The 16,483-nt window shown below is 41.7% G+C and overlaps 4 protein-coding genes across 4 annotated transcripts; 3 read left to right on the top strand and 1 right to left on the bottom strand.

The window, feature by feature from the left end:
• Nucleotides 1–352: 352 nt before the first annotated feature.
• On the top strand, nt 353–2,818 carry EAE97_005027 (uncharacterized protein; the record flags this gene model as incomplete). Its single annotated transcript, XM_038875539.1, has 1 exon — nt 353–2,818. The coding sequence occupies one exon, from the start codon at nt 353–355 to the stop codon at nt 2,816–2,818; it is 2,466 nt and encodes an 821-aa protein (XP_038733896.1).
• A 2,108-nt stretch (nt 2,819–4,926) lies between these two features.
• On the top strand, nt 4,927–5,933 carry EAE97_005026 (uncharacterized protein; the record flags this gene model as incomplete). Its single annotated transcript, XM_038875538.1, has 3 exons — nt 4,927–5,054; nt 5,283–5,396; nt 5,487–5,933. 3 exons carry the CDS (start codon nt 4,927–4,929, stop codon nt 5,692–5,694), a joined length of 450 nt encoding a protein of 149 aa, XP_038733895.1. The 3' UTR covers nt 5,695–5,933.
• Nucleotides 5,934–9,488: 3,555 nt separating this feature from the next.
• EAE97_005025 (uncharacterized protein) lies at nt 9,489–11,383 on the bottom strand (the record flags this gene model as incomplete). The annotated part of the gene is made up of 2 exons (XM_038875537.1): nt 9,489–10,319; nt 10,370–11,383. 2 exons carry the CDS (start codon nt 11,381–11,383, stop codon nt 9,489–9,491), a joined length of 1,845 nt encoding a protein of 614 aa, XP_038733894.1.
• A 2,731-nt stretch (nt 11,384–14,114) lies between these two features.
• EAE97_005024 (uncharacterized protein) lies at nt 14,115–16,045 on the top strand. The gene is made up of 3 exons (XM_038875536.1): nt 14,115–14,837; nt 14,912–15,249; nt 15,321–16,045. Exons 1-3 carry the CDS (start codon nt 14,174–14,176, stop codon nt 15,942–15,944), a joined length of 1,626 nt encoding a protein of 541 aa, XP_038733893.1. The 5' UTR covers nt 14,115–14,173; the 3' UTR covers nt 15,945–16,045.
• Nucleotides 16,046–16,483: the final 438 nt, after the last annotated feature.

Below are 16,483 nucleotides of genomic sequence, written 5' to 3'. Positions count from 1 at the left end.
AAGCAGAACCTCCATATACAGGCACTATTTGAATGAACGTCATGGGAGCGGAAACGCGATCCACTTTCACAAAACAATTTTCTATTTATTAACTTGCAACAAGGAAGGACCTCGTGGGGTCTTAAACGTTTGATCTGTCAGTCGCTTGCTCAGTGCACAGTGCCCACATACATTAATTCGGTCGAGATTCACAATTTGATGGCCATGGTCAACGCGTGCAGGTACTAGATTGAAACCTTGGAGCTCCGTGAAGGGTTTGAGCGGGTTTTGACACAGCATATATTACAGCTCAGTGCCAACCTCGTAATATTGAGAGGGGCATAAATTTTATCTTATACACATCGATGGAAAGATGGGTTTGTGGCCGTTCCGTTGGAAAAGTACTCGCAGAGCGTCGCGCAGTGGGGCTAGCACTTCTCGCTCCGAACACCCAACCATGCACGATGCTGGCACACAGCGGGACCCTGGAAGGCATGATGGATCCGAATTAAACCCTTTATCAGTCCTCGAGAGAAGAAGAAGCCGGAGGGACTCTCAAAGGAGAAGGAAATCTTCGAGGGATTCGAATAAATTACAGAAGCCTGAAAGGCAAAGGACTTATAGTTTTTCTCCCGGTCGACACGATAGCATTCGCGTGCCTAGAGACGTGCATAGACCTCCGGTTCCTCCTTTACCTGCAGATGGTCGAGACGGAAGAGACACAACAATTGGACTCACAGATCAAGAAGCCGAGGAGTTAAAGGATTGGCAGAGGGTGCCAACATTACACAAAAGAGGTGCTGCGGAACTCTCAAGGCGAAAGTCGAGTAAAAAGCGCAAGGAAGAATTTAATAGGGAAGAGGAGATTAAAGCAATGGTTTCTTTTATGCCCAGCAGACCGGCCGCAGATGCCTCATCATCTGGTCGTCCCATGAAGAGGGATAGCAAGAGAATGCGGACCGGATTGAAAGGGAATCTACACAACCCGCGTTCCGATATTTCTCTGCCAACGGCGGAATCGATGCGTTCTTCAGTATCTTCGAATTCCGAACATCAAACATCATGGAGAATATCTGCATTAGATGCGTTGGCACCACGCCCTACGATTCGACATTCCGAAAATCCTCGATATGCGCCTGGCGTAACCGGTTTTGGTTCAGATAGATCAGACTCGCAAAAGCGACGTATCTTGGATCGCATACATATTCCAGAAGAAGTTCTAAAAGCAAATACGAGGATTGATGAACTTGCCGATGATCTGGACGCCCGAGAGCTTCGGGAGCTCATGGAAAGAGATCAGAAGAGGCGAGAAAGAAAGAAGGCAGATGAGAAGCTGAGAGCAGAGAGAAGGTTGGCAAGAAAGCAAGAGAAACAAAAGGCCGAAGAAGCAGCAGCAGCTCGATATGGTACACCACCACCGGATAACATGGAGAGGGGGGTTCTAGGAAGAGAGGTAGTAGGCTTAGGCATTGGAACTTCCGCGGTAACTACATCAAGCAAGAGGAGAGGATCAGATACTTGGGATTCTGGAAGAGGAAAGCGACCTGCGGATGCCTTTTTCAAAGACTCTCCCGCGCACGAAACTCCATTCGTTGACGAGAACCCAACTCCATCTTCAGAACGTTCTGCACCATTCTTAGGAAATGCGCAGGTTGGCACTATCGGCAAAGCTAATGTCTCACCACCTGCTTCACCAAAGGGCCATCTTCGAGGGCCATCGAATATTTCACAGGTGGTAAACCTAGATAAATCCAGGGCTTCTTCTCCATCTAAAAAACAGCGAGTGGAGACAGAACCTGTCAAACAGCCTGTGGAAGCCAAAACTTCTCAATCGTGGACATCATTTTTCAGACGAAACAAGAGACTTAGCAGGACTTCCACGCCATCCTTCTCGAACACTTCACGGGAAACAGTGCAAACCGGACCACCACAACATTTGGGATATACGCCAGTGGTTAGGCAAACGTCAAATATTCCCAAACGAACGATGTCAAAGTTTAGAGAAGATTTACCTGAACTTCCAGTTTCACCACCGGACTCTCGACTACAATCTCCCGAGACTGATGTCGTACCACCAATACGTACTGCTTATCCAGATAAGAGGGGTAGCATACGAAGATCTTTGGAGGAGCAACGCAGATACGATACTCCAATCAGTATCGCGCGTTTACGAGATAGCACACCTACCAGTGGCCACAGATCAACAGATGTGCCTTCACCCGAACAACCCGCCCTTATCTCCCAATCTCTTGCATCAATAGATTCCGAAGGATCATGGCTTTCTGGGAAGAAAACAGCTTCAAAACGAGGATCTGCACAGATGACATTGTCACCATTACGCGATTCTGCTAGCTCTTTACAACAACGCTATAAAGAGTTATCAGAATCTTCAGAAGAACTTGGAATTGCTGAAGATGAATACTTCAGTCGCATCACACCGGGGCCTGAGGAAGACAATACGATGAAGCGACAATCTACCGGTCTTCCCATGGCTTCTAGCGATGAGGAAGATGGAGCTAGCATTAAACAAAATCCATCTCCAGAAGGGCAGACAAAATGGGGAGCTGTGGCAAGACATGCTACTGTAATTCACCGCGAACGAGCGAAATCTCGCGCAGGACTTTTGGATGAGGCTGCTGAAGATTCTCCAGATTACCGAAGAAGTATTAGCTATCAGGCTGAATTCGTGGACGAGGATAGTCCTGGTATCAGCAGAGCTACAAGTGTTGACTTCGGACATGTTAGAAGAGTCAGTGCTGGTAGCGCGAGACTTCTTGACATGAAACCTAGAGCTTCTGGAGAGGCACGAAGGACGAGTGCGAGTCATAATGACTCGTAAATTCGCACTGGTGGGAGGATAAAGATTTCCAAGGGCGATGACAAAACGAAGCGAGCACCACATTCTTTTAATTATTTCATTACAACAATTTTGTCACTATCGACACCCACGCTCATTGCAACTTTTCTTTTGTCAGCATTCGCTCCTTTAACAAACATTTCCTTATAAAAAGGCTCGAATCGACCTAAAAAATATTTAAAAAAGCTTCGCCTCGATCATTGTCATTGTCCATGATATCTTTATTCTATACATCAATTAGCGACTTCTCAACAATCTACTCGCATTACTCCACAATCACTATTTCACGGACTCACGATAAAACTTTTTCTTTATTTCTTTTGCTTTTTTTCGGTTTCATAATGAATTGATATCCCCACCAGCACATAGATGTTTCTGCTTTTTTGCTTTTTTGCTTTTGACATTTTCGAATCGATACCCCAACATGTATTTGAAATAGGGGACCGAAAAAAGAAATCGGGGTATCGTTGGGAGTGGAAAATTATGACGGCGTCACTCCTTTTTTACAGGATCTTGGGGAAAGTTTTTGGGCGAAGGAGAAAATGGAAGGGGAGGAAAACATGTAATATTACTTCTTGAGCGGAAGAGATACCCGGGGATAGGAAGGTTGAGGGGGAGAGAGAGAGAGCAGGGCTCTTAAGGATTGGGCATTTGGGGAAGATTATAGTATTTAGTAATAGTGAGCTATCTAGCTTCTTCTTTTTTGAAACTTTGTTTCCCTTCTGGTTGATTGATTTCTTGAGGTATAGATGAGGTGAGATGAGTGAGAACTGAGAAAGACTTCAAATTTTCAGAATTTGATGCGAGATTTGGGGTTGGGGATTAGAGATTGAAATCAGTGGAGGTTGTACGGGGCGAGGGAGGAAAGAAGCGAGAGGAGAGGAGGGGAGAAACGAGATGAGATGAGATGAGATGAGATGAGATAGCTTAGCTTAGTCAGGGGATGTAGGTAGTAAATACCTACTCGTAATTATGCTTGTATTATATTATATGATATCCGTGCTCGCTCTTGTGGAATCTGAAATTGCTTTTGATAGACATTTGAACGTGTATTTGATGTGATGTGTACTTGGAGGGAGATTGGGTGGGGAAAATTGTAGGGATATGGAATAGGTATGAGAGAATGAATGAATGAATGGGTGAATGAATGGAGTTGGATATGTATTTATTGCTGCGATTGATGAGGTTTAATATATTGTTATTTGATATGTATATGTGGGTGTGTATGTGTGTGTCTCTGTGTGTGTGTGTATGTATCACGGAGTAGGGATTTGAGGTCTCGAAGGAGCTGGGGAGTTGTGATGTTGTGGAGGGGTGGAGGGTGGAGGGTGGAGGGGTATTTGTGTGATGTATTGATTGCATAATTGTATAGTGTCTATCGTAGAGGTATGGTGATTTTTGACTTAAAAAGTAGGTATGAGAAAAGCAGGGTGATTGTGTCTGGATGATAGCTCGTAAGTAGCTAGATAGCTATTGATGAATGAATACCAGCCAGTAGGTGACGGATAGATGTTTTGACCGAACTTGTGGTGTTGTGATGTTATGATGTTATGATGTTATGATGTTATAATGTTATGATGTTATACTTATCCGTCGCCGAGTTTGTAATATATATCGATGGCTTGTAAAAAGGAATCAATCAAAAGATAACAGCGACGGTGAGACGGAAAGAATTCAAATACAAATCATGATATAATCCCAAAATAGATATCAATGTCACCCATTCTACCATTCTATACCCGAAACAACAATATTCTAGAAAACATAACTAGAAGATTCTTTGGAATCAATCATACACACTCCAAACACACCTCAGCCAATCATATCTTATCATTCGTTTAACCAGGATAAAAAATCTAGCCCATCTCTGCTTACACAATCATCATTTCGTCATTTGCCGCCTGGATTACCAGGTATCACAAACCATTACCCCTCTTAGAAATCAATCGGCATTAGAAAGCATCGGAAGAGAAACAAACCATCTTACGAATCTTCCATACCTTCCCACCTTCTTCCCACCTTCTTCCCGTCCGCCTCAACAAACTCCAAAAACATATAAATACTCTTCAGATATCTGCGAGAGTTTTCACATGTCATTCTTCATTCGATCTCTTCCACGATTACCAAAAACATATAATCGCACCATCTTCTGTCAATCTATAAACAAAAGAGCTTTTCATCAAACTATCGCAAAAATGGGTGTTCACAACATTGCCAAGTGAGTATTGCCCCCCTTCCCCCCTTTCTCTCTGGAAACGAGATATATACTCTGCCCCTCGATTTTGGAACCGTGATATCGAAATACATCTATGTTTCGATTCGGTCGCGTCACAATATTTTGCTATATCTTCGATGATATGTGTAGATTGTGTGGGGCACGAAGAGCTTTCCGAAAGAGACCCATAACCAGTATAAACACAGATATAAAACACAAATACTAATAAAGAATCAACAGCGCAACTGATTTCAAGGCTGCTCTTACCAACAACCAAGTTGTTGTTCTCGACGCCTTTGCAACATGGTGTGGTCCTTGTAAGGCTATCGCTCCTAGAGTTGTCAAGTATGTTTTCTCCCCTTATTGCCCTGTTTATCTACCTCCCCTTAGTCTTTTTGTGAAGAAGATGTAAAGATACTAATTCACATCAAATAGGCTCTCGGAAGAATACCCCGCCGCCCATTTCATCAAAATCGATGTCGATCAGTTGCCAGAGGTATCACAAGAGCTCGGTATCAGAGCTATGCCTACCTTTATCATTTTCAAGGGAGCGGAGAAGGTTGCAGAGGTTGTAGGTGCCAACCCTGCTGCATTGGAAAGTGCTATTCAGAGCGCTGTTGAGGGGGTTGAGCCTAAGGCTTAGAGGGGGTGTTTCTGATGTTTGGGATAGAAGATTGAAAGGAAGTTCATACACATGGGTAGAATAGAGTGCCTAAGGGGGCTATACCGCCTGGTTTTTTGGGTTCCGATACGTGGAGGTTAGGAATCAACGTATGAATTGATATTTTAGAACTACGCGATTTGGATCTATGGATCTTACTCTTGTGAACGGGCTATGAATGATGGCGATGAAATCACTCTGTTTCACCTTTTCTTCAGTATATTGTGAAGTCCCTAACGGACGTTAATCGCATGGGAAGTTTCCCTTGCCTAGGAGACGAAATGCGCAACTGTTGTGAAAAGTTGGAAAAAATATCTCTCAATCCCTTCGCACTAATTCAGAAAGCTCGAGCATTTTATAACTCGATACCATGCACTTCCATCCGTCTTATGGTTGTTACCTGACCTACCTATCTCGACCTGTTGGTTGATTGTACAGGCCGCTCATTTATGTCGATAGGTTAGAATGAATTGACCAATCTTAACCTCGACTTCGATCTAGGTTGACCACCACTTTACTGGTCTAGTGAACAGGGATAGACATGGATTTGTGTTTCATCGTGTGTGCTTTTTTTCGGGTTGGATTCTGGTTGACTGGTCGTCTGGTCAGCAATGGAAAGCGGTACTGTAGGTTGGCTTCCTGGGCTGAGATTGGAGATACTGGGTAAGTTTGGTGACTTGGCTTTGCGCATTTTGTAGTCGGGAGGGATATCGATAGCCTGGTTTGAATTTTTGTACCGGGGAGGTCGGGCCAGATTGTTTCGTGTTGGTAGTGTGGTGTGGTGTGATACGGTGTGGTACGGTAGTGTAGTGTAAAGGGCTGTCTGCCTGTGAGAAAAATTGTATAAATGTGCAGATAGAGATAACTTTTCCTGTTGATTTTCAAGATATGTGCATCTTCTCTTTGCTTCTCATTTTGAGGCCAGCGCTCTTGTATCGGTTCTTTTTCTTATTTTATACATATTGGAACACTAAATTGTCTGCTTGAGTTGACGATTCTTTGTTGTTTTCTTGTTCTTTTCTTCTGCGTATTTTTTACTGTTTATTTGCACCGTGAGGATATAGTCGCATTTTCATTCTTGTTCTTTCTTTTTGAATATTGTGTTGTCAGCATAGTTGTTGGGGATACGGCGATTGTGTGAAGAGATACACGATGAATTGGAATACCAGACATGATACAAGCGAACGACGATACGAATAAAACTTGATTGAATAATACATGGAGAGAATAAAGAAAGGATATTGAAAAATAGAAGTTTGGTCGAATTTCTCGGGTGCAGAATGTGTTGATTTATGAAGAGTTGATTATAGTTTTGTTTTTCCCTCTCATTTTCTTGATATTTATCTTATTTTTATCTTATTTTTATCTTGTTTTTATCTCTTCTCCCTTCTTTCCTTCGTTTCGTCTCGGTTTCGTTCGAGTTTTGGGAATGTATAAGACCATATATGGGTTTCTTCACACGGCTAAGGTTAGGTCTTGGTTCCTAATCGACTGTGCATTCTTCTGGATTAGATACATCATGCGCTGCTCGATTGATTACTCTATCGATGTATACTTCTAATAAAGGTAAAGTAGGAGAGAAGATTAACATATGTTTTTCACGTACAGAATAGTGTAGAATCAACGCGGGCAGCACTTCCAGAGATGAACAGCTGGAAGTTTATCAAGGGGAGTTCGTCGGTTCTCCTAGATACTCATACGATGGTGCGTATACTGACTCTTTAGGTTGAGCATATCGAGATTGAATTGTACGATTTGTTTATATTTACTGCTGCCGCGGATGAAACCTAGTTTGTTGTGAAGCCGTGATACGATGGTTGTTCTGATCTTCGTTTTATTTACAGCAATACTCAACATCCTCCGTTTCTCATCTCTCTCCCATCTCCCCTCTTCCCACTTCCTTTCGCCTGCAGGAAATACCTCGACTTTTTCAAGTTTCCCTCTCCCAAGGAACCAAAATCGATATATGTCAATCTCGCGAATCCATATCCGCGAGCCTATTTGAAACCCCCTTAAAGAGATCAAAATGAAACTCCTGACTAGCTAGCTCTATCATCAAGCCAGAAGCATGGTCTAGACTCTATAGACGTTCATATCTACTATCTTTCTCAAAAGACAGAAGAAGTACCAGTGAGTAAATTTCTCACCACCTCTCATAAACGAATGGATTGTAGGTTCCCTGGTAAGATTATACAACTACACACGAGATAGATCCATATCGTGGATACCGAAATATTTTCCCCCTCTAGGTATTGGAATTTAGCATCACGATTCATAATACAATACAATACAATCTAACTAAAACGGGAAGAGAAACGCGACGATACCAATACCAATACCAATACCAATACGATCCATCATCTACCCACCTACCAACAACAATCCCGCCTCTCAAATCCATTCTTCAAGCTCGAATTTGAAAGATAAACAATCTCAATGAGACCCCTCCTGAGATTCGGGCTTTCTCCCAACATTGAAAGCATACACTACACACGACCACCAGTCAACACAATCTCACGAGCCTTCTTCTCAATTCTTCGTTGCAATATTCATTCATCCATCCACTCTAATCCAACACTTCACCCTCAACACCAGAAGCCATAGCCCTTTCATTCCTTAACCATCCAATCTCATCTCCATTCTCCAACAAAACATTAACCTTATAAAGATTCAACTCTCAAGATAATTATACAACAATATACTTTACTATATATACTATACTAATGGATACCTACCTAGATACCGATATCCATCAATATTTTGACGTTCATTTTTGTAATGTGTTATTAGGTTGGTTTGAATACTTTTTGATGTATATACTTTTTGAAGTGTATGGATGGATATGGATATGGATATAGGTATATGAATGTAGCTATATGAATGAAGAAAAGCAGAGAAAGAAGCATAAACTTACATGTACCACCCAGCAGAGGGATTTTTGATCTTCATGGTTTCGAATTTCTTTTACCTACCTACTTACTTACAATTTACTTCATCCTCGTTTTCCCATTTGCATCACAAGGCTTCTTTTTATGCTAATAACTACATATTCATACAGTACTATGAGTATTCGCATTCTGGGATTGAGGCTCTCATACGATATGTGTTTTAACCACCCGGTTGAACTCACCAACTTCTTAATCTAGAACACCGTATCACATCACATCACAACTCCACAAGCACAACATATTCATTTATGAATATTTAATTCCAGAGAATAAAAACGTAATCTATGTACCACAAACGCAATGACTTTGAACAAGCAACGAAAGACAAGTCTAACAAATCCAACAGTTCCATAAAAAGGTCTCTCATGACCGATGATAATGAGTCTCTTTAAAAGACTACTCAAACAAATAACGCCAGTTTAATCCATCCCAATGTTCCATTGCTTCTATTCCATGCACCATGATAATGCCATGACCAATTCCCATTTTTAATATCCATACAGTCCAATTCCGAAACGCCAATTCATGAATGCAGCCATCACCATCTACAACCACGCTCAATCCTCTCTAGTATCGCCATTCCTGCAATCATTCAATAAGGAAAACATATCTGCCGTGATTGAGAGAGACCTGCCTTGATGGTCCGGATCAAAGTCCTAGGTAAAAACCAGAGATCCATTAAGGTCAGTCTCTCAAAATCAAAGCAGGTATGTTTTCCTTATTGAACAAATGCTGTCAGGCCGAGTTCGAGCTGGATTGATTACGGTGTATCAGGATCCGGACTGCGCTATTTACAGCGAAAAAATCAAACACGCGGCGATCCAAAATTTAGTTTTCTGGAATACCAGCCAAGAAGGAGAATTGACCACCTCCTGCTGCCCAGACAAGCTTCTTTCCTTCAATGTGCTTGCAGTTGAGCTCATCAGCAATGTAAACATCTTGATCATCTTCAAGACCAGTCTGTCTGTATGTGTTGAATCCCCAAGAGTAGTGAGGACTGTGACCATCAGGGCCAAGAACGATGCTGTGGTCACTGCCCATGGCAATGTATGATCCCTTGAATGGGAAGGAGAGAGGTGTCTTGATGATTGATCGTTGGTTACGTTCGTTTCTGATGATGACATCTTCTGGAAGTGCCTCGACATCATGGCCAGAAAGACCATCCTGAGCTTTGCCAAAGTAAAGCACCTCGCCCTCATGGGTGAGTGCCAAACTGGAAGCGTTGCCTGCGGCCATCATCTTGATATTCTTGTCTTTGAGAATATCGACTTTGGTGGCAGTTGAAGTAACTTCTTCAGTCAAGGTACCATCTTTGCTGAATTGACCACATTGACCCATGTTGTTTGCTCCCCAAGAGTAAACGGTACCATTCTTGTGAATGGCGAAACTATGTTCTGATCCGCAGAAAATATCGACCATGGCCTTTGGTAGACCAAATTCACGAGGAACAAGAGCATTCAATCTTGAACGTTCAACGATTCTTCGACCAAGTTGATTATGCTCACCGGCACCCCATGCAAAAACAGCACCCTTGTTGTTGAGAGCAAGGTAATGGTTGTTACCGGCAGCGAGCTTGACAATGTTCTTCAAACCAGGGATGAGCATTGGAACCAAGGTCTCCTTGACATCTTTGGTGAAGCCCATTGGACCATCAGCGCCCTAGTATATATTTAGTATAATTCAGAAAAACTTGTAGTGATCAAACTTACTCTGATTGATCCCCATCCATAAACCAAGCCATCATTGGTGAGGGCGTAAGTAGCGTTGTCACCTGCAGTGATCTGGGTGAAGATAGTGTCTTCTGGTACATTGGTCAAATCAACCTCGCCCGGTGTTGATTCCAATGGGTTGCGAGCATCTGCGGCGGCTGATTCATCATCTGACTCTGCATCGGCATCTCTCTCAGGTGCAACCCAGTCATCGGTCTTTCTGCCTAATGCCAATCCATCGGCGACACCCCATGTAAGGATCTTGTTGTCTTTGGTAAGAGCAGCTCCGTGCATACCACCAGCAACCATTTGAACAACACCACGAGCAGTGAGAGCGGGGTTCTTGACTGGTCGATTGATTGTATCTTTCTTAGTTTGAAGACCAAGACCAAGCTCTCCAGCTTCATTGCAACCGAAGACAAAAATGTCCAAGAGTTGAGTAGGAGCGAAGTTGATAATTGTCTTTGGCTTCACAACCTTTGGTTTGACAATCTTTGGCTTCACGACCTTTGGAGCCTTGGGCTTTGGAGCGGCCTTTGGCTTTTTGACTATGGGGAGAGGCTTCGCAGCTGCTTTGGTGGCAGGCTTTTTGGTGGCAGGAGTAGATTTGGTAACTTTTGCCTTCTTCGATGGTTTTGCGACAGGCTCATCGACATCTTCGGTGGATTTGCGCTTGTTTGATTTTGGGGCAGCAGGCTTAGATGGAGCGGCTTTAGCGGCAGCGACTTTCTTTGCCATGGCAGCTTTGGTGATAGTTGTCTTCTTAACGGCAACAGATTTAGTAGTAGTGGTAGTCTTCTTAGCTGAAGCTGCTTGTGCCTTGGCTGTCTTCTTTGCGACAGCTGGAGAGACTTTCTTTTGAGGCGCGACATTTTTTGCGACACCAGCCTTTTTGGGTGCGAGAGCTTTCTTCATCACTTTTGAAGTATTTGCCTCGACTTGGATGTTCTTTGGAGGAGAGGTTTTACGAGATGAAACTCGAGTAGGAGGTGTTGGGATCTTCTTTGGTGGCATCTTGTCGAATGAAGTTATTCAAGCTTGACAGATGACGAGAGACGCGATAAAGTACGGTCCTCGAGAATAAATCTTCGAGTGATGAATGGATTTAAATAGAGCTTTGAAAAGTTTGCCGTATGTGAAAAAGTAATTATAATCCGAGACGATTGAAAATTGAAGTAATTGATTGAGTTCAATTGAGATTGAAGTGGTTGTTGTGAATTGTGAATTGTTGTACGGGACGAAGTTGTGTGCGAATAATCTGATTCCGTCGCGTTTCTTTAACCATGGAAAAATCAAAATCAACAACTCGGCAAGGATGAGCTATTGTTTATACTGACTATACTATATTGGGCTTAGAGCTTCGGGCAGATAGTACATGCTAGCCTTGTCCGAATATCGAGGGATCTACCGCCTACTTATTTGGGACTAGCGCAATACTACGAAGCCCTGAGTGAAGAATCGCCACAAAGCTACAGCCAAGCTAACAATTGAACTCGGGGCTAATTCCACCGTATGTACAGAGTATTATTATTGTATATAGTTCATTTAGATCATTTAATGTGGTTTATTAGTGAGTGGGTTATATCAGTGAATGAGTTACTTCGAAAACCACTTAAATCAAGCTTTTTAAAATATTAATATTTTAATAACTAATTATTATTCTTTTAAATAAAAGATTTTAAAAAATAATTAAAATCTAGGTTTTTTATTAATCTAATTTTTATAAAATAATTTTATTATACTTTAAAAAGAAAAGGAAATTGTTATGATTTTTGTTATAAAAAATCTATTTTTATAATAACAGCTTTATAAATTCAAATTTCTTAAAACTAATAAGATTTTTAATATTCTTATATATTGAAATATTTTATATTAAATTTTCAGAAAATTATATCTATAAACAAAGAAAGTGTATGGTTATGTATAGACAAATTTTGTATGTAAAATAAGTGATCTATTTACTGATATAAACCATTCACTAATAAACCACGTTAGTTGTTCAATCATTCGACAATTTGATAATTTGATAGGTGTCACATGATTAATCATATTAGTAGTACCAGAGACTACCATGTAGACTACCATATCGACGAATAACGACGCGACATTTCAACCATGTACCAAGATGGACTAAGAAACCACCAGCCACCCTTTATTAGTATGAACTTGTCAATCCTCTAGAATAATACTTGATGAAAAGCTTGTACGTACTTGTCATCCTCATATATAAAAGCAGATACATTGTATACCGACTATATACTTTATATATATCGTCATTATCGTCGACAAGTACGATCTTCAGTACAAATCGAATCATCGGACTCCCTGTATCCGGATTCCAGAGAGTTATAGGGGTAAGTGAAAATTGATCCAGTTTATTTCACGATCCACACCACCCAAAGTTTGGTTTCTTTTTATGCATCAAAAACTGGTACAACCGTGACACGCCATCGTGGTGCCATACAATTATTACCCAAGAGTCAAATAAGTATCTCTCCATCTTTGCTTTTTGGCTTTTGACACCAATTGGGTGTTATAGGTAAGGTCGGGATGGAACTATTACTCTGCTAGTCCTCAAGAAATACCAAATCAAAAAGCTGTATCTTCTGTACTCCCAAAGAGAAGCTACCTTATATCTCTTATGTGTTCACGAGCGTATGCGTCATTAGCAATTGTCCTTTTAGAGCATCTGGACTAACAGACGCTCGTTGGCCTGAGGTTTTTCTGTTCCTTCTTGAAGGTCTTCATAACATAGGTAGTTATCTTTCCGTCGTCCGTCACTCATACATCTCCTTATCTCATTATTCAATTGGCACTTTCAAGATTTCAAGAATCTGTAATCCCCGATCACTTCAAGGTTTAGATCTTGAGTAGCTCAGAAGTGTCTGAGTTTTGTGTTAAGTCTATACTGCTCAATCTTTTCTAATTTGCATGAAAACTTTTTTTTGCTTATTTTGCCCTCATCGTTCGCGTGGTGAATCTGTACTCAATTTCGTGTTTGCTTTCCTCCGCACCTGTATTTCCTCGTCTTCAATGGCCGAGTGTATTGCTCCAGATGTAGATAGATCGATACAGATTCTGATACGGGTGGTCCGGAGTATTTTCCGCTCTTGGAATGGATGTAAAATTATGATTTGTTTCTCAATGGGCTACGAAGTAGTCACGATACCTTTTTGGTTCATCTTTGCGGTTTATCAATAGATCACAATATCTCATGAATAATGACCATTGCGTGTGGAAGGCTCTGAATTGCTGTTGCGACGTAGTTGAAGATACTCAAGAAATGACTGCACTGCAAGTGCTGCAAAACGAGATTCGTCAGAGTGCAACGTAACACGATGAAGCTATAAAAGGGTTGACGACTGTACAAATTTTCTTCCCATTTTCTGCGTGTTGTTGATCTTCAGTTCAATTCACTTTCTTTCGATAAAGAAAAGAAGAAATCAGCAATAGCTCTTCAGTCAAATTGGAATAAATAGAAGTATTTACATCTTTGGACTTTCTGGAATGTTGATTGATATATGCAAACATAGGCATCAAACATACATTTAGGCAAGGTTGATATACGCAGTAAAGGGCTTATTAGCTTGGCAATCGCCTTGCGAAAATGCGCCACTGCGTATGCATCTCAGATTCCAGGCCAATCAAGATCAACTCTCGTGACTTCTTGCAGAACCCAGCCTCCATTCCCCTTGTTTTATAGCTACCTGAATCCCCCCATCACCGTTGGGAAAGGAGAAACCCTTTTTTTTTTTTTGTAAACTTATTGACACCCGCAGACAAAACTGAAGTTAATTCTGTCAAATGACCTCTAGATATCAACCGGACACCCAATCAAGTGACCTATCATGGTTATGTTCCGAAGGACCATATCTAGAATTCATCAAGAGCCTCAAATCACGGAACCCTTCCATCTATAAGCCAGACCCCAAAAATGATAGGATTGGATCCCGAGTGGGGACATCAAGATCAGTTGTTCTGAATGTTTGCCCTGATCACACAGTAACATCTGAACATTTCAAAAATGTTTCCGAACTCAAAAATCACTTTGCTCGACGAGTGAAAGACAATGGAAAGGGAAAACCAAACACAATGCAGAGGGTGTATATTCTCGAAGGATTAGATCCGCAATTTATAGAAACATATGGCTCATACTTCTTTATGAACCCAATGTTTTTCGCTAGGCAAGGAAGAAATACAATATGGGATATGCGTGATATCCAGGAAGGATTTAGTGATAGCCCTCCTTTACCCTCACTGGAGAATCCGGATAAGTGTTTTCGTCTCAAATATCGTGAAATGAGAAGATTTGGTCCAGATTATGATCACTGGCGAACGATCTGTGCGACGAGCGGATCACATGTTTCAGGAATTGGGTTCGAGTATAAATTAGATAGTCTAGCTGCAGTGGAGAGAAAGTGTTCCTTCTGGTTCAGAGATGCTACTCGTAATCAAGGAGGGTGGGATGGTATGTATGGGATTTATCATTTAAAGTTGGACATTCGCACGGATTATTATGGAACACTAACATCTGGCTCATAGCTGTCATTCTTTGTGAACCACCAGTCCATAAAGTATATCGTGCGCGGAGTGTTTTTCCACAAGAGATTAAGAGTGAATTATTTCAAGGTGGTTATATGGATTTTATCGACCTTGATGTCTTGATCCGAGACGGCTTGAATGGGGCATTGGACGGACCTCCAAGGACCTGTATGTTTGATGATTTATGCTTTTACTTTGAGCATCATAGCCCACTTCTATTTGAGATGGAAGGAGCGACACCCCCATTGATTGCCTCTGCTTTCCTCAAGAAAATAGTAGCTTCTCATTACATGAAACTGATTGACTATTTCGAAATAATCGTTCAAAGATTGAAGAGGGTAAGTGCTTTTTCCCATGCCATCCATATACTAATCTCGTGATATTACTACTGTTGACACTCAACCATTAGGCAGAAGGACTACTCTCCCGTCAAACTGATAAGCAAGACTACAACTCTTGGCCAGAACAACGGGAACAATGGTCCAGTCTACAACTCACCCATCGCTTCCTCTCAGAATACAGTTCCGACATCCAATCCATCATTCAAACATTGAGAATTTCCAACTCCCCACCATACCCCACCCATTACCTCTCCTCAACCCTCGATTTCCCCTTCATCCACAACTCCCTCTCAAACCTCTATAGTCGCGTAACTACAATCATATCCTCAACCCAAGGTCTCTCCTCCATAGTCGCCAACCGCGAAGCCCTACACGAAGCACGTCTTTCTGTCCGCGAAGCGAAGAATTCGAAAACTCTTACGTTTATTGGGTTGGTTTTTATACCGTTGGCTTACACTAGTGCGCTTTTTAGTATGAGTGGTGAGTACCGACCGGGTGGAGAGGAGTTTTGGGTCTACTGGGTTACGTCGGTGCCGATTATGGTGTTGGTTTTTGCGGTGACTTGGGCGATGCAATTTGAATGGGATGAAAGTGGAGGGAGGAGGTGGTGGGGGAGAGCGAAGATGGCTGGGAATAGACGGGGCAAAGGGAGTGGTGATAGGAATAGGGTACAATGGGGGGAAAAGAAGTGATGTGCTGGATTTTTGCATTGGGCTTTGTGTGTGGGTAATTTTTCTGCGTATTTTTAGATTATCTCTCGTATTCATCTCGTATCAATGTTTTATCACCACAAGCATCTCATTTTCTACAACTCTATCTCTAATACATTACCAAGGTGTACGAATGCCGGTGAAATAGATCATTCCCTGCATCCCCTTCCGCTTTCACAATCGCTCGCTCAGCAAGAAACCCCACTGAAATTGAATCTTCATTCTCCCACCAATACTTGCACATTGTGGGCTCAGGATAATAGCAACACACACTTCTGCGAACTTTGTTTTGTTTACTTGTATATTGCAGAGTGTTTAAATCTGGAAATGCGTATACGTATTCATGATGTGTATAGAAGATACTCATACGTTATTATCTGTGACTTCAGGGAGGGAAAACGCTACGAATTTTGATTGGATTTATGTAGGTGATGAGCAGTTATCTTTTTATAATAATAAGGCTTAGATATTGAGGATTTTTTTCTGGTTGAGATTTTAAATTGTGTTGGATGGAGGCGTGA

Source organism: Botrytis byssoidea, assembly GCF_014898295.1.
Source record: "Botrytis byssoidea strain MUCL 94 chromosome Unknown BBYS_008, whole genome shotgun sequence".
Classification (NCBI taxonomy): domain Eukaryota; kingdom Fungi; phylum Ascomycota; class Leotiomycetes; order Helotiales; family Sclerotiniaceae; genus Botrytis; species Botrytis byssoidea.
This window is presented reverse-complemented; position numbering and strand designations above follow the sequence as displayed.

Excerpts from the sequence above, each read along its gene's own strand:
- EAE97_005024 (XM_038875536.1), top strand. The coding sequence starts at position 14,174 with ATGACCTCTAGATATCAACCGGACACCCAATCAAGTGACCTATCATGG. Across the intron at positions 14,838-14,911 it reads TAATCAAGGAGGGTGGGATG|CTGTCATTCTTTGTGAACCA; the intron begins GTATGTATGGGA and ends TCTGGCTCATAG. Across the intron at positions 15,250-15,320 it reads TCGTTCAAAGATTGAAGAGG|GCAGAAGGACTACTCTCCCG; the intron begins GTAAGTGCTTTT and ends CTCAACCATTAG.